The sequence below is a fragment of the Phaenicophaeus curvirostris genome, chromosome 4 (assembly GCF_032191515.1).
Source record: "Phaenicophaeus curvirostris isolate KB17595 chromosome 4, BPBGC_Pcur_1.0, whole genome shotgun sequence".
In the NCBI taxonomy this organism is placed as follows: domain Eukaryota; kingdom Metazoa; phylum Chordata; class Aves; order Cuculiformes; family Cuculidae; genus Phaenicophaeus; species Phaenicophaeus curvirostris.
In genome coordinates this window covers 41,048,398-41,073,278 of record NC_091395.1, presented here as the reverse complement: position 1 = coordinate 41,073,278, position 24,881 = coordinate 41,048,398, and the positions used below count along the sequence as shown (strand labels likewise).

Sequence of the window (24,881 nt, the reverse complement as noted above, 5' to 3'; positions counted from 1 at the left end):
AATACTTACTGTTTGTTTGCATCTGAATTGTTTTTCTATTTTAGAATATATGAGAAAAGTCTTACTTTTGTGTTATTTGAGGATTTCTTTTGTTCTGAAGTTTAAACAGAAATTACCTAAAGCATTTTGTTTGTGGAAACTCACAAAGCTTTCGTTTGCCTTTCAATATGATAGTCCATCATTTCAGATGTATTTTATTGTATCATTTCAATCCATTTAATTTTAAAAAAGATTAATAGAAATTGTAAGAGAGAGGTGCTATCACTTTGAAAATGTAAGCTAAAGCATTATTATTTCAGGACTCGTGCTTTTCAGAAATATGTTTCCCTAATTTGACCCTCAGTAACACTTGAGAGACTTAAGCAGAAGTTACAAACTAATTACATTAATTGCTTTACTGGAACTTGTTAGGCATTTTCTGATTATACATTAATGTAATATAAATATAGCTTAGGCAATGAAAGCCCTTGGGACAAATTTATGTCCTGAGTAACCCTGTTCTTGTGACCTCAACAAAATTAGTCAAAGTCAAGACAGAATTTAAATTGGAAGACCAGATCTTCAGCTGCTGTAAATAGTCTGAACTCCACTAAAATCAGTGTAGCTGTGGTCACAACGGCTGTAAAGACTGAGTTGTTCTTTCAGTTATATTATTGATTGTTCTTTTGATTTGCAGGCACTTCTAGCAAAGGGGTTGGGCTGACTTTTCTTTCCAGAGTTTAAAACTGAGAAAAACTTATCCATAGGAATAATTCTGATTTTAGTCTAGACATGTTACAGTGTTAAATAAAACCTGCTCTTGACTGAATTTTTAGAAAAGGCTGCATGAAGTGATGGGGAACATAGCATCTTTTGGTCCTGCATCTTTGGGTTTCTGTGACTTTTCCTGTGCTATGGTCTAGCTTCTAAAAGAAGTTTCTCTAACCAAGCAATATGTTGCAAATTATACTCAATAGTTATATGGTCTTGCTTAAGAGTTTGTAAATACAGGAATAGTTGTCAATGTTTTGTTTGTGTTTCAGAACAGCTTTATTTGAATAATACATTTAAATAATGGCTAACCTGTACTCCAGCCCTACAGATGTGTATATATCCTTTACTTTCAGCCTGGGGATTGTCTCCTTGGTTTAATAGGAAAAAAAATATGCTTGGTGATAAGTCTGGATAAAAGTGGCTTCACAATTGGAAGTTTGGTTGAGAATATTTTGTTTATGAGGAGCCATGAGTAATCTACGATTTTTACACTATTATAGCAATAACCCATCAATTGGAGTCATTTGATGGGTTTTTATATTGAGTAGTCAACACTAGCACATTTTTTTCAGCACATTTTGATGTGTGTCTGTTCCTTCTCTCAGAGAGTCTTTGAGCTAACATAGGGGTCAATAGCATCTTGGGTTTTAAGTGACCTAACTCACTTCTCCATTAAGTTACCATCCATCAGTTTACTTGTTGGAATAAGAAACAACATACATTTCTTAAAAATGGTAGAGCGCAACAAGACTCTCTTCTCATCCTTCTCTATCTCTTCTGCAGGCTTGGCCAAGGAAGTAGAATTGTTGAGGCTGATGATCCTCACTGTTGCTCAGTGTTTCCACATCTTGCTGGACAATATCCCCAGCAGAACTGAGGCCCTGCTGGTTTTTCTAGCTTAGAACACATTTTGGACACTATTATTTTGTGTTCTATATATCTGACTGATATATCTCAACTATGGTAGCCTAAGTGTTTCAAACCATTCTGTGCCTCTTAAAGCAGCTGCCATTCTGCTTTTCTGTGGCACTGCAGCACAGTTACCTTTCTTGAGAACCCTCTTCCTTTTAATGCAGTTTTAAACTTGCTTTTCAGCATGCAGTTCAGCTTCAAAGTGATAACACCAGTCATTTCCAGATACTAGGACAGAATAGAATATTTCAGTTGGAAAAGACCTACGGCAGTCACGTAGTCTAACCACCCGACCAATTTAGGGCTGATCAAAAGTGAAAGCAAATTATTAAGGGCATTTTCCAAATGCCTCTTAAACACCGACAGGCCTGGGGCATCGACCACTTCTCGAGGAAGCCTCTCTTCTTTACCACCTTCTTGGTAAAGAAATGCTTTGTAATGTCCAGTCTAAACTTCCCTAGTCTAAACAGCCCTAGCGCAGCTTTAAGCCTTTCCCACGTGTCTTATCACTGGATACCTGGGAGAAGGGATCAGCTCTTCCCTCTCCACTTCTACTCCTCAGGAAGCCGTAGAGAGAGATGAGGTTGCCCCTCAGCCTCCCTTTCTCCAGACTAGGCAAACAAAAATCCTTTGCCTGCCCCTCTCTCCTTCCAGCCCTTTCATCAGATTTATTGTCCTTCTCTGTACACATTCAAGGACCCTCACATCCTTGAATTGTGGGGCACAGAAATGCACACAGTAGGCAAGGTAAGGTTGCACCAATGCCAAGTACAGCTGAACAATCACCTCTTTTGACCAGCTGGTTTTACTGTGTTTGATGCACCCCAGGATGCAGTTTTCCCTCTTGGCTGCCAGGGCACTGCTGATTCATCTTGAGCCTGCTGTTGATCAGCGCCCCATGATCCCTTTCTGCAGGGCTGCTCTCCAGCCACTCCTCTCCCAATTTATGTTTGTGCCTGACGTGAGTCCCATCCTAGTTGCAAAATCCAACATTTAGACTTTTTAAATTTCATCCCATTAATTGTTCCCCAGTCCTCCAGTTTATCCAGATCCCTCTGCAAAGGATCTTGTCTGTCAAGAGAGTCAACAGCACCTCCCACCTAGGGAGCCTGTGTACTGGTCCCGAGTGTGTTCCTTTCAAAACAATCAAGTTAGGCAAACTCGATACAGCAATCTGGAGACAACCCTAGAGTAACTTTTGAATGAGGTAGTTGGAATACTAGTGCAGGATAGCTGTACCTATATGGCTGTTCACTCAACCCAAGATGCTTTTCTCAGTTTGCAGTTCCCGTCTTTGAATTCACTGTGTTAGAGTTTTTAGCCTTGCTTGGCTAACAGGCTTTCCTTCCATTCCCTGCATATATGATACGGATTGAACATGCTAGTGCATAGACTGGAGAACAAGTCTTAAGAGGAGCGGCAGAGAGAGCTGGGGTTGTTTAGCCTGGAGAAGAGGAGGCTGAGGGGAGACCTCATTGCTCTCTATAACTATGTGAAAGGAGGTTGTAGAGAGGAGGGTGCTGGCCTCTTCTCCCAAGTGACAGGGGACAGGACAAGAGGGAATGGCCTCAAGCTCCCCGAGGGGATATTTAGGCTGGACATTAGGAAAAAAATCTTCACAGAAAGGGTCATTGGGCACTGGAACTGTCTGCCCAGGGAGGTGGTTGATTCACCTTCCCCGGAGGTGTTTAAGGCACGGGTGGATGAGGTGCTAAGGGGCATGGTTTAGTGTTTGATAGGAATGGTTGGACTCGATGATCCGGTGGGTCTCTTCCAACCTGGTTCTTCTATGATTCTATGATTTTAATTTATCACAGTATAGTTTTTCCAAATTAGCAATGCTAATCTTAAAGCATGATAGCTGACAGGCAAACTTTTACTTTGTCAGATTGTCTGTACGCATTTTTTTTAATTAATGATTTCTTACTGAAATGGAGAGAGATAGAAGCAGATTTTAGAAGCAAGGAAAAAAAATGTTGAGAAAAAAGAATCCAAAATTTGGATGACAGACAGAAAAGTACTGTCAGCAGATGGTCAAATCTGAGGATTTTGTTTCCAAAACAAAACGTAAATCTTGTGGTTTATAGACTGTCGGGAAAGAATTGCCTGCACAGAGATGCACACAGCCTAGAAATCAATCATGAGGAGGCTGAGCTCTGCATGCAGACGCATCACTAAGGCATCATTGGAACCACTGTGATGGATGGATATAGGAAGACAGGAAGGGAACCAAAGGGTGGGGGTTTCCCTTTACATGAAGAAGCAGTTTCAGTGAATAAGTTTTTTGTGTATTAGGATTACTTAGCAGATGTCTGCTGGAAATACAACACAACAGAGAGGAAACAGTCTAGGAGGTTTCTAGAGTGTGTGGAAGACAACTTCCTAACACAATTGGTGAGTGAGCTGACTAGAGAAGGTGCCCCATTGGACCTGCTGTTTGTTAACATAGAAAGACTTCTAGGAGATGTAACAGCTGGAGGACACCTGGGGCATAGCAATCACAAGATGATAGTTCTCAGTTCTAGGAGAAGCGGGGTGGGGGGCAGTAGAACGGCCACCTTGAACTTCCGTAGGGCAGAGTTTAGTCTGTCCAGAACGCTGTTCGATCAAGTTCCATGGGAGATACTCCTTAAGGGCAGAGGAGCTCATGAGGGCTGGATTGTCTTTAAGAAGTAATTCCTGGCAGCACAAGAGCAAGCCATCTCCGTGTGCAAGAAAGTGAGCAAGCAGGGAAGAAAACTGGCCTGACTGAGTAAAGAGCTCTGGATGAAAATCAGGAAAAAGAGGAAAATGTACGAACTCTGGAAGAAGGGGCAGGCAACTCGTGAGGGCTACAAAGATGAAATGAGATCTTGTAGAGAGAAAATCAGAAGGGCTAAAGACCGGTTAGAACTTAGATTGGCTCATTCTGTGAAAGATAATAAATCCTTCTACAAATATATCAATAACAAAAGAAGGGCCAAGGAGAATCTCCATCCTTTACTGGACGCAAGGGGAACAATAGTGGCAAGGGATGAAGATAAGGATGCTATGCTTAATGCCTTCTTTGCCTCAGTCTTTAATAGTAAGGTGAGATGCTCCCTGGATACTGAACCTTGCGAGCTAGCAGACAGGGAGAAAGAGCAGAACAAAGCTCCCTTGATCCAAGAGGAAATGGTTAGAGACCTGCTAGGCAAATTAGATATGTGTAAGTCGGGTTGGATGGGGTTCACCCGAGGGTATTAAAGGAGCTTGCCAGACCTTTTTCCATCTTCTACCAGCAGTCCTGGCTGACTGAGGAAGTTACATTGGGCTGGAGGCTGGCAGATGTTGCAACCATTTACAAGAAGGGCTGGAGAGAGAATGCATGAAACTTCAGGCCTGTCAGTCTGACCTCAGTGGCAGGGAGAGTCATGCAGCAGGTCATCTTGGGTGCCATCTCACAGCACAAACAGTCCAGCCGGGCAATCTGGCCCACTCAGCATAGGTCTATGAAAGGCAGGTCCTGCCAAACTAGCCTGATTTGCCTTCTATGACAAGGTGACCTCCTTGATAGATGAGAGAAAGGCTGTAGATGTAGTCTACCTGGACTTTAGTAAAGCCTTTGACACAGTATCACACAGAATTCTACTTGGGAAACTGTGCACCACTGGCCTGGGCACCCACATCCTCTGCTGGGTTAAAAACTGGCTCGATGGCCAGGCCCAAAGAGTGGTGGTGGTAAACGGAGTTAAATCCAACTGGAGACTGGTCACAAGTGGTGTCTCCCAGGGCTCAGTCTGGATCCAGTCCTGTTCAATACTTTTATCAGCGACCTGGATGAAGGGATTGAGTGCACCCTTAGCAAGTTTGCGGGTGACACTATGCTGGGAGGAAGTGTCGATGTGCTGGAGGGTAGGGAGGCTCTGCAAAGGGATCTGAACAGGTTTGATCGATATGCTGAGGCCAATGGGATGAGGTTTAACAAGGCCAAGTATGCAGTCCTGCACTTGGGACACAAAAACCCCATGCAGCACTACAGACTTGAGGAAGAGTGGTTTGAAAGCTGTCTGGCAGAAAAGGACCTTGGAATGTTGGTTGACAGCTGACTGAGCATGAGCCAGCAGTGTGCTGAGGTGGCCAAGAAGGCCAATGGCATCTTGGCTTGCATCTGAAACGGTGCGGCCAGCAGGACCAGGGAAGTGATTCCCCTCCTGTACTTTGCACTGGTGAGGTCACAACTCTGTGTTCAGTTTTGGGCCCCTCACTGTAAGAAAGACATTGAGGTCCTGGTGTGTGTCCAGAGAAGAGCAACAAAACTGGTGAACGGGCTGGAAAACAAGTCTTACAAGAAGCGACTGAGGGAAGTGGGGTTGTTTAGCCTGGAGAAGAGGAGGTTGAGGGGAGACCGTATTGCTCTTTACAACTGCCTAAAAGAATGTTGCAGAGAGGTGGGTGTTGGTCTCTTCTCCCAAGTGATAGGTGATAGGGCAAGAGGGAATGACATCAAGCTGCGCTAGGGGAAGATTAGATTGGACATCAGGAAAAATTTCTTCACTGAAAGGGTTATCAAGTACTGGAACAGGTTGCCCAGGGAGGTGGTTGAGTCACCATCCCTGGACGTGGGTCAATAAATTGCTTAGGGACATGATTTAGTAGTAGACAGGTACGGCTGGAGTTGAGGATCTCTAGGGTCTTTTGCAACCTGATGATTCTGTGATTTTAGGATCAGAGGAATGGCTGGTATGTGTAACATTATGGTGAGTGTATATTACAGATAATTTGGTTAGTATAAGGAAGAAGACAAAGTCATATTTGACCAATTCAGAGAAACTTGTTCTTAGGCAGGCAATATCTTTTACAACGTAAGTGTTTTGCTGGAGTTATCAGTTTATGCAAACTATTATTTGGTAATGGATGGGGGAGGCACATAGAGAGAAACACATGCATTCCCATTTTTAGAAACTGTTAAGTTAATTCCCACATTCCAGTGAGGAATGTGCAGATGTCAAAACCTTGAATGTTGCTCTAAAATTGAGTTATTGTTCTTCAGTTTCCAGTTTTTGTATTTATGTTTGATAAGGAGACTGCCATTAATCCTTTCAGTATTGTTAGAGAAGTTCTGGTTTCCCTGATGATATCCAAGTGGATGAGATCAGAAGGTCAAACACTTTTCTTGAGTCAGTATTGAGGGAAAAAAAGATGAAATCCCAAAGAAGTAGATGTCAAAATTGAGGATTCAGGAGAAAGATGGGAAGGAGTCGGAGGGGAGATTTCTTGGAAGGAATCCCATAACACACGCTTAAAACCAGTATGAGAGACAGAATTGGAAGCTTCTCCAGTTTTTGTCATTTCTTTAAAAATTAAATATAAGTCAGTGTTATCTTTTTTTGTTGAGAATTTATAATTTGTCTGTGTAAATTGTTTCTGTGGTAAAGTTGACCTGTCTTTCAAGATAACATAAATCCTTTGTGGGATGAATTTTTCCAGATATTAGCTTTCTCAATCTGTTCTTAACACCTGTTCTTCAAATGCAGTCAACTTAACTCAAAATGATTAGTAACTTGTACTGTATTCTATATGCTCATTTTTAAAAAACCGCATGCGTATTGGGGAAAAAGAATGTATTCTAGTAATAAACTTTACCAATCTTGTTCTTTAAAAGAATAAATGATAATTAAAAAAATCTCCCCTTATAGAGATTGCAATTTTCAATATTCAGTTCAACTACTTGTGTGTTCAGGATATCTGTTTTCTAGATTTTAATTTGAAGTATTTAATTCTGGATGCTTAGAGCAGTACTGCCATATTGAAATAACTACAAATTGGTAGTCAGTTTTAAAACAGAAAATGCAAAAATTTTTTTGTTTGTTTTTATTTTTCTGTGAGGTTCTCTTGCTCTAAAGTCTGGATTTTATAACTGCTGTGCACTATCGTGAGGTGTTAAATATATTTTTAAGATGAGATTTTTTCAGCTGCAATGAGTCTCAGAATCTGTACTTGCAGTATAAGCTACAATTATTGGCAATGTCCTAAAGGTTTGGATTCTAAATCCATCTCTTTGTGCCACTTATTTTTTCAGAGGAATTAAATACTATTTTGCATTTGCAAAATATGGCCTTTTGTAAGGCAGTTAGCTACATTAATATAAATGAGTAATAGCCAGTCAAATTTCGGGTTTTAGTCTTCATCTGTGTATTTTAGCTATATTTGGCAGACATTTTAAATGAAAATTATATTTCCTAGTACTTCAGCTCTTCACATTATCTGTCCTTTGCACATCAAAAATGGGTTTTTGTGACCCACTAATATATCTGATATCATGAAAATGTGTTTAAATTACAGTAATCTAGCCTTTGAAATGAATTAATCTGCCTGTTATTGAATACCAAGATACTGAAGACTGAAGGAGACTTAGAAGTTCTCATGCAAAGCCAGCAAACATCTATTGATCTGTATATCATCTAGCAATTAGCTGTGCATTCTACTACTACTGTATATGTCAAGAGTGCCATGGGCAGGCTGCTGTGTGAGCCCCCAGAAGTTAACTACTGTTCTTGCATGTGCTCCAGACCCGACAGTGCCTGTTGACTGTAGCCTTGTAGTAGTGTCCCAAGCTTGGCACTGAATTTGTGTTCCTTATTTATCACTAGGAGTTAAGTGCTCTTTTGGGTTTAAAGTAAATAGCTGATAAAATCTCCTGACTAGCATGTGCTTTTCAAGCATGAAAAATACCAGTGTGTATGTCTACTGGCAGTGACTGTTCTGCACTCTATTGGAACATAATGTAACCTTGAAAGTGGACCCTATTAAATATTGTTCTGATCACTCACATCGTAGTGATATCAAAGAAACTGCAAAATATGTCTTCTGTTGCTTGCCACTAAATGGTGACTTTTTAACTAAATTAGAAGACTTTAGCTGGTGTGTCACTTTAGCTAATGGTTCCGATTCTCATGTAACCAATTCTTCATCTTTCATCAACTGCTCAAAAAATCGTGTTCAAAGGACAATAGAAGTATGCTGAAATGCATGTACACCAGAGGATGGAGAATAACTATAGTTATGTGTTTAACCATGAAAACATAGCTAAGGGAATATATTTTTTCTACTCTTTTAACATGCTCTAGTTCACAGTTGTACAGAAAAGAGGCTTTGCTAATAAAAACATGTTAGAGTATTGGCATGTCATAAGATAAAAATCAGTCTTAACTTACAGCTTCTCAGTCTGTGGTGCACAGTTAATGTGTTTCTCACAAATTGGAAATGAGTAATTTAAACTGAGATCAACAGAAACATTGATGGTGCCCAAAGACTAGCATGAGATGAAGGTTAGTGGCTTGGCTAGAAACAAAGTCTGTTGGAGAAGGTATCAGGCATAATTTTTATAAACCATTTAAGAATTAGAAAAAACTGTTTTAAAAGTGTTTAACATTTCTTCTTGACAATGCATTAGAGAGCCCATGTATTTCTCTAACACAGATTTTATTTTTATTTTTCTACATTTCTGTCAGTGTTCTGCTAAAACAGTGGAGAAGATATCACCAAGAACATAAGCGTGAGGGGCTTCAGAGTGTGTGAGACAGTCAAGTCCAGTAAGGGCTTAGCTTTCTGCCTGGACAGCTCTGGTTGGATTATTTTTGGTATTTTGCTTGGAGCACTTGCAGTAGCAGAGGCTGAGTCTGTGACGTGTAAAGTCTTTCAGCATTAGCATTTCTCTGTTCAATCCAGCAGAAAGTTTAGCATATAGCTGTTCAGGGAGCTTGAAGTAGCTACATTTTCATACAGCACTTGCCTGGGAAAGAGTATTGAGGAAAGAAGCATTTCCTAAAAGTTTATCTAGTATATACCTTGAGGAACCTAACAGGAAGTTAAAATGGTTCAATAAAATTATTAGACTGAATTGTACCTGAAGATGCTTGACTTCCCTGTAATACAATCTGCATGAAGATTTTCCATGTTGTAAATTATATTTGTTGCCTTCTAATATAATTGATCTCTTTTCACTTTCCAAGGAATCCATGCTTACTTTGGGAGGCATTAGGAGTTAGGACTGTTGTAGTGAGTAAACTCTAGCCCTGAGGCCACTTGAGTATGGGTCAACCCTTGTTGATACTGCACAGAGTGGGCTGATCCTACTTAGGATCCTCTCAGTTCCCACATAACCTCTCGGAGACATAATTACTACTCTTGTTGTTTTGGAGGGTCCCTTCAGTTCAGATGGGTTATTAGTTGTTGTTTTTTCAGTATATTTGGTTTTTTGAAGTAGTCAAAGGGTGTGTTTCAGTCCCCTGGACTGTGGAGTGTAATGCCACAGGTGCCTGTTGAGTGCTCTGGGAGGTGGCAGAAGGGCTTCATCATCACCTGGCAGACTTCATCATCACCAGACCAGCTGGGATATGCTGAAGACAAACTCATAGCATTTTGTGTTGGCTGAGTTAGCAGCAGGCCCTTGAGTGAACTGTCTTGTCAGCTGTGTCTGTGTTTCCTCATGCATTCAATTTGGATGAGGAAGATACCAAGAGGCCTGAACTGACACCACAGGAACACCCTTGCTCTTGAGTTGTACAGCTGGTCTTATAAAAAATGATAGCGTGCACTTTGTCTGGGTTGTAGTGTTTGCATAATGATGAAAAAATGTTTTATGAACATATGTTGTGGGGTAAACTAAGGAAGTACTGCAAGCAACCTGATGTAAACAGATTAGAAAAAAAAATGGAATTGAGAATTAATCATGTAAACATGCTGTGATGGGCAAAAATGTTTAGAGAAGTCGACAAAAGCTATAATAGGCATTGGTCAGATCATCTAAAAATCCTCAGACAGCTTTAATAAGGAGCTGAAATGTAACCAAGAATTTAAGAAAAAGACTTTCAGGTAGGAGAAATACTGTCTTTGTGTTTTGGCAGGATGACTAATATAGTAGTTAAATCAATAGTTTTTGAAAGCAAATGAGCATGTTTGAAATGAAAAATGTAGCAGCAGTAGGACAAACATTGGCTGCCAGGTAACTAATTTTCAAAGTTCATTTATGTTGATTATGGAAGAGCAAAAGAAAGCCAAGTATTACAGAAGGAAACTGAGGCTTTGGGAGCGTGAAAGACTTAAAAAGCTCAACGTGATATTTAGAGCTAGTAAAACTACAGATGCTGTGAATGTAGGGACTGAAACATGCTACACCCAGTGATGTATCAATGAAATACTTAAGTAGGGAGGCAAAATCCTGTAATCCTCGCTAAACAAAAATCCCATTGAAGTCGGTAGAACATTTGGGTGAACAAGGAATGTATAACTGGGCAATTAGAGACAAACTTGCAGCCTGACCTTGACTGGGTCTTTGTGCCTGTGATTAGCTGTACCCATAGCATCTGGGCACATTTGTTTAAAGGCACAGTCAATTTTAATGACAGCTCAAAAAAAAAGTACAATTATGCTGTAGTTAAAAGTTCTAATTCATCCAAATAACAAATGTGAATAACTGCAGAGAGACATATTAAAGCCACACTTTTAAATTGGAACAACATTCTTTGTTCCTTTCCTTCTCAGGGAAGGCAGGAATTTAATAGATACTTTTCTAGTTTTATTCCTAATAATACAGGGTGCCAGTTATGGGGATGTCAGAAAAAAACCTTCAAGTAAATTAAAAATATACAGCAGCATCTGCCATACATGTGTATAAAGCTACGCTAAGAATTGCTCTCCACGTTGTTTTAAAACTACTTCGGTGTGAAACAAAATTTTCTTAAAGATCATTCATTTGCATTTTTCCCCCTTTTTTGTGATGCTAGTTCAAATAAAATTGAAAATAAACAATACACTTCCATCTGAAGCAAAATTTAATGCAGCATACCAGAAGTGTCATTCTTACTGCCAGTTACTTTAATGAGACTTGTATCCCCTGTGTCTGAACCTACTTTGTTTGAAAAGAGCTGCAGTCTCAAAGTGTTGAGGAAATTGTAGTTCTCAGTAAAAGAAATGCTATCAACGTGTTCAGGAACAGACAGAAATTGTTTCATGGTCTGGTCCTGTAAATGGTAACCTCAGTGACTACAGTGAGCACTTGCTATTCGCAAATGTATGCTCAAAATTCCAATATCCAGGACTGCCATCCTGCAAAGATGTATGTGTGCTTCATGGTACACACCATAAGTTGCTGGGGCAAAAAGTCAAAATAATCCTTCTACTACATTAATTTTGTGTGCACATACCTCAATCATGGTCATATATGCAATTAATTATAAATAACGTCTGCAAAATGACTTTAGGAAGTGGTTCATATGGTTGAAAAAGTGTTTTCCTAAGGGTTGCTGGTAATGGTAGAAAATTTGACATTTCTTTTCTGCATAAATTTTCCTGCTTTGATACTTCCTTCCACTAAATATCAAAAAACCTCTGGAATCTTGGATTTTGAGGAAACTAATTACTACAATAGGATCTATCTTACTCAGAAAGTTGAGAGCCCTTTGATTAAATGACTTCTTCCTTTTCAATTTGAATCTGTCATCTTGAGATGTGTAACTTTGCTTCTGAAGAATAAAATCTCAGGGTTCTCTGAGCCTGAGAATGGGTGTTAGGTTACACTATCCTAGCACTAACCAACTTTTGCTTTGTTCCCTTACTCCCATTTTCATCTCACAAACCTGATAACTGGATTTGTTTACTTAAAATTCTTCTGTTTGAGGCTTTGTGACTACAAAATACAGTGATACAACCCCGTTTTTTTCATAGAATAATTACTTGCTTCTAAGAGCACATAACAAGCTTAACATGAGAAAATATTTTGATATAACAGTCACGTTTATGCATATGCTTACCTTAATTTAAAATGTCTTCCTTGCATCTTTCCACAGGTTTTGAATAACTAGAGCCACTGTTCATCTTTCTTCTGCTCTCTGTATGCCTCCTTATGTATAGTCCCTATAGATCCATTTTATTTTTCATTAGTTTCTGGGCTTGGATAAGAATGCAGGCAACTCAGCAAGGTGGTATAGGACAAGTTTCAACTAATGGCAACTGTAATGGATTTCAAGATGCAAGATTACACCTTCCATCAGAGATTACATGTATTCTTGCAATCCAGTGGAAGCTGATAGCTCAGTGCATACTTTGTAATTCTGTTCTTGAAAAACTTTATTCTGCAGTCAAACCTTCTTCAAAAAATCTTAAAATAAAATACTGTGTTCAGCATTGGATTACTCTGTGTCCTGTCAGTATAAATTAGGATCTGTTTTAATACTGCTGGTGTTCCCTGACCCTGTTTAAGTAATATAGTACAATACACTGTTCAGAATAATTTAAGCCAAAAATAATGGGCAACATATTTTTCTCCTGATTTGGTTGCATGAAAGGGAATTGTGACCAAGTCTCAATCTAGTTCTTGGATTTGCTGTTCTCAAGGATTCTTTTGCCTTTTCCCATCTCTCATGTCTTGCTGACAAATCTCTTAATACCTGTCAGGTTTGACATTGTACAATAAGCTTTCTACTTCAATGATACACAAGCGTTATTTCTCTTTTTGTAATCAAAAAAACCTGTGTTTTTCATTTTATCCTCCCCATAGTTAAGAAAGGCTGTGACAGATCCACAGAACTACTGATCTTTTGAGTCATACTTTGTGATGATATGCTTTACATCTTCTTACCCTTTCTGTGGGGAAGAATACTGCAACTGCTGATTGCAGTACCTGAAAGGGTGCAGGTGGTACAGTCTATGCAAACATAGGAAGAATAAGATGGTATTCTTCCATGACACAATATTGTATAGTTCACAAACATTAAACCACTGTATTTTATTGGGTTTAAATTATTTGCTCTTAATGGAGCGTGTGTTTTTGTGGGTGGGTGATGGATTTTGTAATTGTCTTGGTTTAAAAATATTTTCAATGTAATGCTGTGCTTAAAAGCTTGAAAATAAATCTTCTTCTCCTTGTACTATTCTAATCCATTTGGAATTTTGGGATTAATATTGAGTAGTGCTTTTCTCTGATGTCTGGCTATTTTTGCCTGCAGCATCAAAAGGCAAGGAAAAACGAATTATAGGCTCAGTGTCTCAACAGGTGTTTTAATTTGTGTACGACTTCTCTGTAACAGATGTTAAATGGCAATCCAAAGGATATTCCACACAGAATTTAGAATGGAAAAAATTTCAAACCCAGACTATTAGAGTGAGCACAAGTGGATAGCAGGTCTTTTGCATTGTGTATCTATCTCAGTCTAAAGAAATTCAGGTCTTTCTTTTGCCTAGATTAGAAAAGAACCTATACATAAAATATTTGGGTAAGAGTTCGACAACAACAATAAAGAAGTTTCTCTGACTTCTGTTTATTAATTAAATTTGACAATTTGATACCTTAGTTACCAAAGGCTTAGCTATGTGATGTGTTAGTCTGGCATGTTACTTTGTGTTACCAAATACACTTTTTTAAAATTACTTGTGTAAAATGAACTGAAGAAACGTAATGCTAGTTAAAATAATTGGATAATAATATAATTCTAATAGCATACACTTAGAAACTCTAAAATTTAATAAAGTGCAGAGGTTTGTAATAGTCTTTATGTGTTTCCTTTTTCAAATATATATATATATTTGTAATCATTTAAAACAAAGATTTTCCAGTTGGAATTGTTCTGTTATACTGTGCTCACTATTTAGGTTTTGTTGAGCTTTAGGTAATGTATTTGTTTACAGCTGGAATATTTGTTGAAATAGGCAATGCGACAAGGTAGGTGGTCTTCTAATTAATATTTCTGTACAGATCTGTAAACTGTGCAGGACTTGTTTAACAAATACAGAAATCATGTCCTATTAGATTAAGACATTTGTTTAGGAATGAAGTTCAACTTTTCCTTGAAATTCAATTGGTCCTGTTTCATGACCTGTGAAATTATTTATTTTAAGAACCATTTAAAAAGTATAATTAATTCAAGAAATTTCCGTGACTTGTTGTTAAATATTTAGATCACAGATTAACTACGTTTGCTTGGAGCTTTACATAGTGATTTTAGAAACTCTGTGAAAAGGAAAGTTACTTAGGAGAGAAATTATACAACAGTGCTAAAAAGTGAGGTGTTCATGTAATCATTCTTTTCTATAAATTGTCACATCATGAAAAATTCAAGAATAAGCAAGTGCATCAAATTAAAAACTAAATATTCTCATCACAGTGAGAATGCACCATATGTTCTAGCCTATGTGTTCAGCATAACTCAGTAATGTTTTTAAGAACGTGCAGAATGAGAATTTCTTATTCCAGCTGTTAGTGAAACATTTTTGTATGTACTATTAATCCATAGAATAGAAAAGATTACGTTAAAACTGCACCTACTGCCTTTTTGAAGCTCAGCACTTGATACATGGCCAGAATACTTACTTCTCACTAACTAACTGAGGTCTGCCTACTGTGTTCAAGCAGTATCTTAGAATGGTCTGGCATTCAAATGAAAATGAAAGGGTTGTCCCTTACCTTTCCACTTAGTAAATCTCTACTTGATCCTGAGAAATACTCAGAATGTTTTTGACTCTCACTGCCTGTGTTACATCTGCTGAAGTGATGACAGATAGTTGTAGTGTTACCATGTTGATAGTTTCCTTCAAAAACTGTCTCCATATTTGTCTGCTTTTACTGACAAAGCTAATGGCAGATGCTAATAAAAGTAATGATAATACCAGTTAAAATTCCGTAAAGAATGAAAGTAAACAATCATCTTTACAAAGGCGTGATAATTTATTCTTGTGCACTGATTTTAATGAGTTATATCTGACTGTTGGAACTTAAACACCACCACCCCCCAGGTTGTATGATATTTTAAGAAAAAAACAGCAATATTCAAACCATAAAAAAAATGCTTAACTGGAATGTTATCTTTTCCTGAGAGTGTAAGATCCTTTAACCAGGCTTTTTAGTTGGAGTTCAATTTCTATGTAGTTTTTCTTTTGAGGATTAGATTGTTCATTTATCTCAATGTTATTTAAAAGTATTCAAAATAAATATATTGTTTTTACAAATGTGTCAAATTCTGCAGGACTGCCATTTGGTATCAGCCTAGATGCCTCGTAGTCAGGGCACATGCACTTGGCACTATAACTTTGCCAGCTACAGTGGCTGTGTTGCAGAGGGCACTGACGTTCTCATGCTGCTAGCTGTCTCCTTTCCAGCAGATTGCTGTGCCACCTTGATAAGCCAGCAGTCATCACAATGTTGCCCTTTATTTTTGCTTCACAAACGTTTTTTATTTATGAACAGTTTTTACTTTTAAATGGTTTTCCCTTTCTTTTGGTCATGCATCTCTGCATGAAGTGATCCTGGCACTTGTCACCACTGATCACTGTAGCTGTGGATGACCAAGAAAATAATACACAAATCTTACCTGGTACAGACTACGCTGCCTAATGTCCCCAGGTTTTAATCAGATGTAAGCCTTTCGGCAGCAATAATCCAAATCCTTATTGATTTCCAATCTACTTCTAATGCTAGCTGGAAGCTCCCATATGAGTCTTTGAATCAGTTAAACAGTCCAGATGCAGCTGCACTTAGACAGTAAAAGGTTATGTTGCGAATTTCCATGACTACTGTGCAGCCTTTGACCTTTAATTTGTAGGCTCATCTAGTGTGAACTCTTGAATAGTGAATTGAGTCTATTGATAATAGGCTTGATTTTTGTATTTTATTTTGCAACTACGACTTGCTGTATTCTTAGAAATAATCTGCAGGGATTTATGAATACAAGTTGAAGACTACTGCTGTGGACAATGTAGTTTTCAAAGTTTGGACTACAGGGCATGAGAACAAAACCTTTTCTTTTGCTATAGTCTAGCTGTGAAATTGCTTCATAAAAGGTCATAGATATTCAGGGTCTGGTTAAGGTGCTATGAACCCTTCAGAGCCAGACTTTGAATTTCTATCACCTTTTTTGAAGCACACATGTATGTGTGGCTAGATATTATGTCATGGCACTGTGACATTACTATCTCTAATTGTAACAGATACTATGTTACCTACATCAATGTCTCAATTGCCCAAACTCATAGAAATCTGGGAGAAGTGGCCAGCTAAGACAAGCTTCTACAGAAACCAGGCAGCAGGGCAGGGCTTTACTCTAGAAAACAGCTAGAATTCATCTATTTTTTTTCTCTCTGCTTCCCAGGGAAATTAGACTCAGATCAAATAAGGGTATTTTTATAAGTAACTGGCATTTTATTTGGAAACGTTTAGAACCATTCAGTAATGCAGGTAATTGAGGGATAAGCACCAGCCAAAAAGTGTGTTTTGTAATGTCAGCAGCAGCTAAATGTTTGACTGAAGGACCTAACATAAGAGCCTTTGTACGAATCTATAATCTTAGATATGCTTTTCAGCATTTCTAAGAACAGCTAAATGAAATATTACCTGGAAAATGCAGAGTTGCATAAAAATTGAATTTCCCTTAAAAGAAATTTTTGACTACCTACCTCAGTTTAAATGCTTGTATGGATAAACAGGAGAATAGTATTAAATGATATCAGGCTAGGATGCTTCTGTAGCAGTTTATGCATCTTCCTTTCCAAAAGTGTTCCAGACATAAGAGAAAAAAATGCAATATATAATACAGAACTGAAATTTCAGTAGTATTGACCTTATCTTCCTAGCCCATGTCTTTTTCTTTCTTTTTGAAGGAATTCTCTTTCAAATCATTCCTTAAACTCATTTATTTTTCCTTGCCTATCTGCTTTGTAAATTCCCCCCCATTACTCCCTCAATTATTTGTTTTCTTTGCCTGGTATTATCATCGGTATTTAAAATGCCACAATGAAATTAGGTCACTTAGAACATAATATAGTTCAGACCATCTTATTTATTTCATACTCTAATTCATACTTGTTATTTTGTCTGATGTCCTTTGTAAGCTCTTTGGAACAGAGACTGATTCTGATCTCTCTGCTGTTTTCATTATGTTTTGATTAAATTCTAATTAAGCTCAGTGTTCTTACTACTTACGAAAAGTAAAGTGAAATAAAAAAATGTGCTCAGTGTTAACCATTTTGCTTTTGTAATGTACTATTTTGTTATTATATTGAATAGTAACTTAAAAGTTTGCAGTTGCAGGAAGCAGTTTAATTTTACTAGTGATAAATTGGTGCATATGAAGTCAAAATCAGGGCTATTCTATTGTGATTGTAGAGGTGGACAAAAAAAATGAATTCAATTTTTAACTATGGCCAAGATATTTAATTAAGATATTTTCTTTTTTTATTGGCATCGACTTCCAAAAACTAGCACTGAAATACATGAAAATTGCAGTAAAATATTATGCAAGTGTTTATACATACTTTTCTTTTGCAAAATTTCCATTCACTTGCACACTATCTCAACGCTTGGATTAAACTACTTGATTTTTAATACATTTCACTCAGTCAATAAATACAGAATATAAGCATAGTAAAGTGGAGGGGCTGGGGGGGAGGGCTGGACAGCATTTTCACATTAAGTATGTCAAGAAAATCCTTGAAAATGAAATGAGCTGACAACTACAGTTGGAGCAGATGTGTAAAGTACCATTATAGCACATTGCACCATCAATTATGTGTCAAGCATGCTGCCAAATATTAAGTGTTCTGACCTTTGTTATTAATAATAGAGGCAGACACTGGGAACATGTGAAAGATAAATAATGTAATATGTGGAAAATCTATTATAGATTTGATTTTGTTGATGGATATAGAGCCTATTTGGTATCCCGCCCCTCCCCTTGCAAGATATAATTTTATAAAAAACTGGATATACCATGTAATGGAACGCCACATTGTGAAAAACCTACTTTGATAGAAGAAAATGTTCTCAAGTTAAATAAATAATAGCAAGAGAGTGCTTGTCATCAAGATTTACTGCTTTATTTATATATGTATTTGTCATTTCCCCTGTTCCTCAGGAAATAATATGGAAGAAATGAAATGAAGAAAGCTTGTGTTTACTGTCTTCTCCATCCATTTTGGCATTTTTAAGTTGTTATTACTTACTTTGATCCCAGAAGCTATGGAATTCCTCTTATGACATTTGTTAACATTATATTACTTGCAGGCAATAGAACTTTTTTATTTTTTTATTAAATTTAAGACTACGTTTGGAATAGCTAGCTTGGTGACAGTAGTTGCATCTGCAAGTGAAGTTTCTAAACTTCACTAATCTCATTTTGCGTAAGATAAATAAAAAATTAGAGCTCCTTCATTTTGTAGTATATTTTTGCTGATGTTACTTTCTTTGTAACTTATCATAATTCTAAATAGGTGTTGAAGTTTGGATTTTCATTGCAAAACCATTTTGAGGTTTAATTTGTTCTTTAGTGTCCTACAGTTAAAGCTAATGCACGGTTAAGAAAGAACAAAGAATTTGGAATAAAAGATAGGGACTGAGGCAGGATATTTTTGTGAAATTAACCAAAATTTGGACAAAATAAAGAATATTGCTTGATGGCCATTATATTTACAGAAGCAGTTACATTCCTCACTTCAAAATTTAGAAGCTCTGTTTAACAACTCCTAGTGATCTAATGCTTTTACTGCCTGCAGGACACAGTAATCAACAAGAAATTAAGATTTTGTTTGATCTTCATATCAAAAATAATGTTTGACAGTGTACAAAACTGAATCACTCCACAAGCTCCTTGCACATAAATTCCTTTAAGCAGTTCAACACAGATGACAGTAATTTGCTTCAGTTAAAAAATACATAGACTTACAGTGAATATAACAGGAAAAGATCATTGATCTGTGTGTCAAGGTAATATTGGAAACATATTTTCTATTCTTTTTCCTCCCCCTTACTCTGGTCACTGCATGTGTACTGTATTTGGTATACATGCATGGATTTTCTTTTCCCTTTCTTGCTAATGCGAAAGAAGGGAGAGAACAAAAGCCTTGTAGTGATCCAGTTTGTTTTCCATAGTATACTTGTAAGTTTGAATTAAAGTCATCTTAATGACTTCATTAAACTAAGCACAAAATAAATCAGCTGCAGTAATGATTATTATTTTTTTAGAAAAACAGTAACTTTAAATCTGCCCCAGAAATTGTTTTCCCTTTGTTTATATTAGGTGGGCACTTCATGTTGTAGGTATATGGCGCTTTAGCTGGTGGAATATGCAGGAAGAGAAGCTGTTGAAAATGATACTTTATTACATTTGTTACAGTATTGTAGTATAGTAACTAATTTCTTCATGTTTTGACCTTTATTTTTACATATTTTATACATATATACCAAACTTTCTGTCTATCTGGAAAGACCTGATTTGATTTCTTGACCAAAGAGGATTTTATCAACACATATTGTTTCTAATAAATATAACTTCTTTCCTGTTCCTTACTATGGGGTTTTGATCAGCTAAATAATTCAGAGTTTCAGTACTTATTTTGCTCGTGGTCTAGGTCTGTACCTTGAATACCTGAAACAGCAATAGCAAACATTTTGTCTGCAGTTGGTTGCACAGGCTTCTAAGGGATTCATCAAAAGCTTGTGAACCTTTGGTTGGATTCTCTTTCCACGTCACCCTGTGATCTGCTAGGACTTCCTAGGATCAGCTACTAGATGACTCAGTAGGTTTCATTCCTGCACCTTTTATGTAAGGGACTGGCATCCAGCCTTATGACAGGGTATACACACAGCCTCCATGCCGTGAGCGTCTGTGCGATGCCTATTCCCATCACGTGCCAGGCATGCATCTACAATACTGGCATTTACTGCAGTGGTGCAGTGACCTCCTTCCAGTTATTCAGTGGCATGTGCTGCAGTGCTTCTGGGAAACAGCCTGCCAGGAATGAGGTAGTTCGAACCTCTTTTCATCTCTAGAGAGAAAAGAAAGCAAGCAGACAGTGGCTGAATGAGTTGTTTGGTCAGCTTGGATTATTGTTTGTGACCCACTGATTGAGAACCTGTGTGGCATCCACCACAAAAAGGATGTTGAGGCTCTGGAGCGAGTCCAGAGAAGAGCAACAAAGCTGGTGAGGGGGCTGGAGAACAAGTCTTACAAGGAGCGACTGAGAGAGCTGAGGTTGTTTAGCCTGGAGAAGAGGAGGCTGAGGGGAGACCTCATTGCTCTCTACAACTACCTGAAAGGAGGTTGTAGAGAGGAGGGTGTTGGCCTCTTCTCCCAAGTGACAGGGGACAGGACAAGAGGGAATGGCCTCAAGCTCTGCCAGGGGAGGTTCAGGCTCGACATTAGGAAAAAATTTTTCACAGAAAGGGTCATAGGGCACTGGAACAGGCTGCCCAGGGAGGTGGTTGTGTCACCTTCCCTGGAGGTGTTTAAGGTGCGGGTGGACGAGGTGCTGAGGGACATGGTTTAGTGTTTGATAGGAATGGTTGGACTCGATGATCCGGTGGGTCTCTTCCAACCTGGTTCTTCTATGATTCTATGTACTGTGTTACAAATGAATTTGAAGGCAGGGTCTCAAGATACTAGTAGCTTATGTCTTGGATCAGTGATGACCCTTCCTATGGAGGCGAGGAGAGAAGTGGTCCTGAATAAGCATGTGTCTGAGATCAATAGTTTGATTGTTGAAATTTCCCAGGACAAAGTATTCTGTCATGATACCGTGGTTCATGAGGCTTTAGTGAGAACATTTATTTTGTCTCTTTTAACTCCATAACATTTTGGCACATTAAATGACTTGAAGTCTGCCTTAGCTTTGGCATCTGTAGTTGCAGAAATAAGACCTGTGACTATGCTTTACTGGGCTTTTTCTCCTGGATTTGGTACCTGATACAGAAGTGAATAAGATAGCATGTGCCATTTTGTACTCTTTCAGGGGGTTGTGAGACAAGGAACAGTTTCAGTTCAGAAGTAATTTTATGTGCATGATGTTCAAAAGAACTTATTTGGAAGAATTTATTTTTGTTAATAGTGGAGTATGATAAGGAATCTTAAATTTCAGTTTCTATGTTTTCATCTTTCTGGTTTTACAGACACATTTTACATTGTTACATCCTGGTGTTTCTTGGACCAGGGCAACAATTTTGTAGTTACCTGTACAGACTCTGTAGTCAGTTACCGGATACTTTTACAAAGTGTACCTCTGTATTTGCACGTCTTGTACTGCCATCTAAGGGCCATGTAGGCTGAGAAACTGGCTAAAGGTTCTTCAATGCTTTTCTTTCTCCTTACTGCCCATCCCTTTGGAAAGTCAGCAATTCATGGATAAGAAGAGACTAATAGCAGTCCTTTGATGAAAGATGCTGTTTCATCTAGGAGAATAGAGGAAACTTCCAGATAAGTGAGAAACTAGTGTAAATCTGAGTCTTTTAGGAAAATGCATTTGTGTAAAAGCCAGTGAATAAGAAAGCAAGATTACAGGATTTGAGGCTACTACAAGTTAAGGAGCATAGTGCTTAAGAGTCCTGAAGAGTTTTAGCTGGAACTCTTAGAAGTGAGGCAGTGTGTAGTTCAGATTCTTAAAGGTACCGGAGACCTTGATTCCTACTGATTTAAGGATTAATGCTTTATAATAGAATTTGCTTAACCCTAATAAGGTACAAAATAACATATATTTTTTCCTTTTTTCCCCTTACTCTCACCATTTTAGCATTTCTATGTGTTTCAGTTTTCCTGAATTAAGGGAAATTGGGCAAAAAATTAGTGCTACTTTAAGAGTATGTGATATTAAATAACATTAACATAATTTAAATACTTTGGGGTTTAAGCATTCAAAATTTTATCATGAAAATTTTCTTTCCAAGATAGAAATGTGGGTGGGTTTTTTTTTCCAGAATGCAAACTCTGCTTGTATAGGCTTAATTCTATAGCTTCTTTCTCACAGAGATGCTTTGAACTTCAAGTATGATAAAAAGCTAGTGGCAGAAGCAAAATATTTCAGTATTTTTCAATATAGTACTGTTGGCATTGACTGACAAAATTATTTTTTGAAATGAGTACCCCTTTGAACACTACTTTATTTTGCAATGTTGTTTTTAAGGCTGCTTTCCAGCAAACCTTGTGTAATAGAGAAAGTAATTAATCTTCCATGTTACTTTGACAGGCTCATGCAAGCAAAGACCTGGAAGAGCAGTTGCGGTCTGTGTCCAGTGTGGATGAACTCATGACAGTACTTTACCCAGAATACTGGAAAATGTTCAAATGTCAATTGAGGAAAGGAGGTTGGCAACACAACAGGGAACACTCCAGCTTTGACACAAGATCAGATGATTCCCTGAAATTTGCTGCAGCACACTATAATGCAGAGATCCTGAAAAGTAAGTACAGGACGCAAAACGCATTCTAACGTGCAGTATGTTAAAATCCAAAAGCTTGTTTGTTGTGTCAAAAATATTTTAAAAGCTGAGCATCATCAGTAAACCATCTTCAGCAGTCTGATTTGATATAATGGCTATAAACCAAAACCTGACAGTCAACCTTCCCTAAAATGGAATAAATTGCATCACAGAGGTATTTCTGGTACATGCATTCTAAGAAATGTACAGACTACTTTCTTAACTCAGTAGTTATAAGAAGGTAAGTGTTCATCTTCAGGTATAATGAATATTGCTTTGTAGAGGCTGTAATGATTTTGCAGAAAGCAAAGAGGATACTAATAGCTGGAATCATTGAACTGTTTCAGCTCTTTTTCTGCAATGGAAGCCAAACAATCAACTTGTAGCTTTTTCCTGCTACAGGAGGGCAGTTGTCATGATGTTATGCTGAAACCAGGAAAAACCAGCTTTGAAACAAATATGTCAATACCCCTTAGTGTTTCAGATAGCATGGATAAAAATATAATTAAGTTACAGTTTAAGCAAGTGCTTGCAGAGAGAGGAAAACAGCAACATGGAATTTATAGCAGGAGGCATATTTTTTAGTATGATATTCTATTATGTATCTTAATTGAGACTTAATATCTGTGAAATTTCCATTTTTGCTGAGTAGCCTATCAAAAACTGGCTCCAAGAGATAATAAAAGGGCCTGCAAGTCTCATGGCTGGTTAGTGTAAGGTTGCGTTTGGCAAAAGGCTCTATAACACACTGCAAACTGTTTGCCCAAATTTACATGGGTAATGCAGGTACAAATGCTACCTTTCAGATTAAGTCATATGGTGTACACAGTTACTAAATAATCTTTTCCTTTCAGTTATACTCTTATAGTTAACAAAGTAAATGTATTCAAACAAATTTCACATAGATTGTATAGACATCAAATTTAATGTTTATCCAGGTGAAGTACTGTGTAGGACCAGTTAAAATTACTTTGCAGAGATGTGCAATACTACTTTAGACTTCACTGAAGGTGAAATCCACTCCAGGCACAGGAAAAAGGACATTTACAGCTTTAGTTGTAGATGTCATACATCTGCCCAGCCTTGTTAGGTTCACTTTTAGCTCCATTGTTACTTCTTTTCTGCTTCCTGAGAGTATATCACATCCCCATGAACAAGAAAAATTAGAATTTAACAGAGAGATGTACCTTTCACTGAATAAAGGGTGTGACTCTAGCAATGCATATGCTGGTACTAAACTTAAAAAAACCCCAAACCCTACTAATTTACTGCAGGAAAGTATTGTTTTTAAACAGTTACTTTATAACACATGAAATTCCCTATAACTTGGCAGGTATTGATACTGAATGGAGAAAAACTCAGTGCATGCCACGTGAAGTGTGTGTGGATGTGGGAAAAGAGTTTGGAGCAACTACAAACACCTTCTTTAAACCCCCATGTGTATCCATCTACAGATGTGGAGGCTGCTGCAATAGTGAAGGACTCCAGTGTATGAATATCAGCACAAATTACATCAGCAAGACAGTAAGTTCTCACACTTATTACAGTCCAAGTGCTTCTCGGAACTCCATTTATGATCATGCACTTTTTAAAACCTTCTTGTTGCTGCTGTGAGGAAGGAAAAAAAAAAATCAATTCCAGAATACGTAGGAAAAACAGTTAAAGAGACTACTGCCTGGAAGAAAATGTTTAACACACTTTTCCTCCAAATATATTCTGTTTGACTTGGTTTTAGGTGGAAAAAAATTACAATGTCCTGTTCTCAGTTTTAAGATCTATGAAGTCATTCTATCCTCTGGGGGTTTCTTAGCATCTACCATTTGAATGCTGTATGAGGCAAGCACTCTCTGGAAAACTAGTCTGTAATTTTATTAATGAAGACTGTTTTAGGATATATGCAGACAGGATACATCTTGCAAATAAAACCTTTTAGGAACTGAACTTCACTCTATTATTTCTTTTGCTTTATTGCATCTTCTTCAGATGTATGTACAGATTTTATTCTTCAAGCTCAGGGCTAGTG

At 37.8% G+C, this 24,881-nt stretch overlaps 1 protein-coding gene across 1 annotated transcript in view; it reads left to right on the top strand.

The window, feature by feature from the left end:
• The window catches only part of VEGFC (vascular endothelial growth factor C), an 82,672-nt gene that overhangs the window by 33,937 nt on the left and 23,854 nt on the right, over positions 1-24,881 (top strand). The window contains 2 exon segments of the mRNA XM_069855855.1: positions 22,627-22,840; positions 24,192-24,382. Of these exon segments, the coding sequence (XP_069711956.1) occupies positions 22,627-22,840; positions 24,192-24,382 (405 nt within the window).